The sequence below is a fragment of the Fukomys damarensis genome, unplaced genomic scaffold (genome assembly GCF_012274545.1).
Source record: "Fukomys damarensis isolate Sample0158 unplaced genomic scaffold, DMR_v1.0_HiC HiC_scaffold_39, whole genome shotgun sequence".
Taxonomy (NCBI): domain Eukaryota; kingdom Metazoa; phylum Chordata; class Mammalia; order Rodentia; family Bathyergidae; genus Fukomys; species Fukomys damarensis.
In genome coordinates, this window is record NW_022900951.1 from 121,254,955 (window position 1) to 121,256,293 (window position 1,339).

General features: G+C 57.7%; 1 protein-coding gene across 1 annotated transcript; it reads left to right on the forward strand.

Annotated features, from left to right (window-relative positions):
• Nucleotides 1-395: 395 nt before the first annotated feature.
• Nucleotides 396-1,081, forward strand: LOC104847977 (mitotic spindle assembly checkpoint protein MAD1-like). Its single transcript, XM_033760514.1, is given in 2 exon segments — nucleotides 396-756; nucleotides 759-1,081. Coding segments are annotated over 2 exon segments (684 nt in total).
• The last annotated feature ends 258 nt before the right edge of the window (nucleotides 1,082-1,339 follow it).

The window sequence follows — 1,339 nt, forward strand, 5'->3', positions numbered from 1 at the left end:
AGAAAATGAATAGTTTGAAAATAAAGAGAATTTCTCACTTTTTCAGTCGTTCACTTCTTCGTTTTCCACACACTACGGCGAGAGCCAGGTGGAGGCAGTCTCAGAAGTGCATCCTGTGGAAAGGCGCTGGGGGCCGACTGACCACACCTAGTTCAGTCTTTGATTCAGAGACCTTTCCGCGGGGGGGCTTCCTGGGGTGGCCTGCTCGGGTTACAGACACTGTAACTGCAGATTAGAAGGAGCGGCGCATAGACTCAGTTCTTTACGGTTGGTCGGCTTCCACTGGGTCTCGGAGGGTGCTGGCGTGACTCTGCCAATAAGCAGGTGCAGGTGGAGAGGAGGGAGATCCAAGTAGTCATGGCAACAGCTAGTGGGCAGCGAGGAAGAAGCCAGCCATGGGACATCTGGGGGAGAACACCGCCGTCTTGCCTGCCCTAAGGTTCTTAAACCACTTCATTTCCCAGCGAGCAGAGAAAGGGTCTGGCCTGGATACATCTACTCTGCCCCGAGTTTTCTGCAGATGCAGTACCATCGGAGAGCGCAGTCTGAGGAGGAAAGAGCCAAGCAGAGCCTACCTCATCCAGGTGGAGCGAGAGAAGATGCAGATGGACCTGAGTCACAAGCGGGCAGGCGTGCAGCTGGAGAAGGCAGATAGATTCAGTGCCAGGAACTACGAGCGGGAGGCTGACCGTAACCCAGAACTCCTGGCAGGCACCGGACAGCTTCAGGGGTGGGAGGCGGAGGCGGAGGAGAAGATGCGGAGCAGTAGGACAGCCTGGCCACGGCCGGCGAGACGACTGGCACCTTGAAGGGACAAGGCTCAGAGCAGCAGTGGAGCTTCATGCGCCACAGAGGGAAGATGAAGCAGCTGGAGCCTGAGAAGCAGGAACTGTGGGAGCAGCTTCACCTGGGGGAGATGATGGACACCGACGGGATGCTCACAGAGGAGCTGGGTGGGCTGCAGCTGCGGCTGGGCCAGCAGGAGAAGATACAGGAAGCTCTGATTGACCTGGAGCTGGAGAAGCAGAGGCGGCTGGCAAAGCTGCGATGCGGGCAGACCTGGACCAGAGCAGAGGTCTGAACCGCAGGATCCCAGAAGACCTTTCCAGATTCATGGTTGAGCAGCAGCAGAGAGAGCCCAGCTGACATGCCACGTATGGGAGGCCGAGGACATGGTGTAGAAGGTGCCTGCCCACAGCTCGGAGATAGAGGCTCAGGTGTCACAGGCCCTGAAGCGGCTGGGAGTCCAGAAGCAGAGAGCTGCCATGCTAGAGCTGAGCTGAAAATACTGAAGTGTCAGCCGAACTCTGCCGAGCCAAGCTTCCCGTTCTGCAGTGAA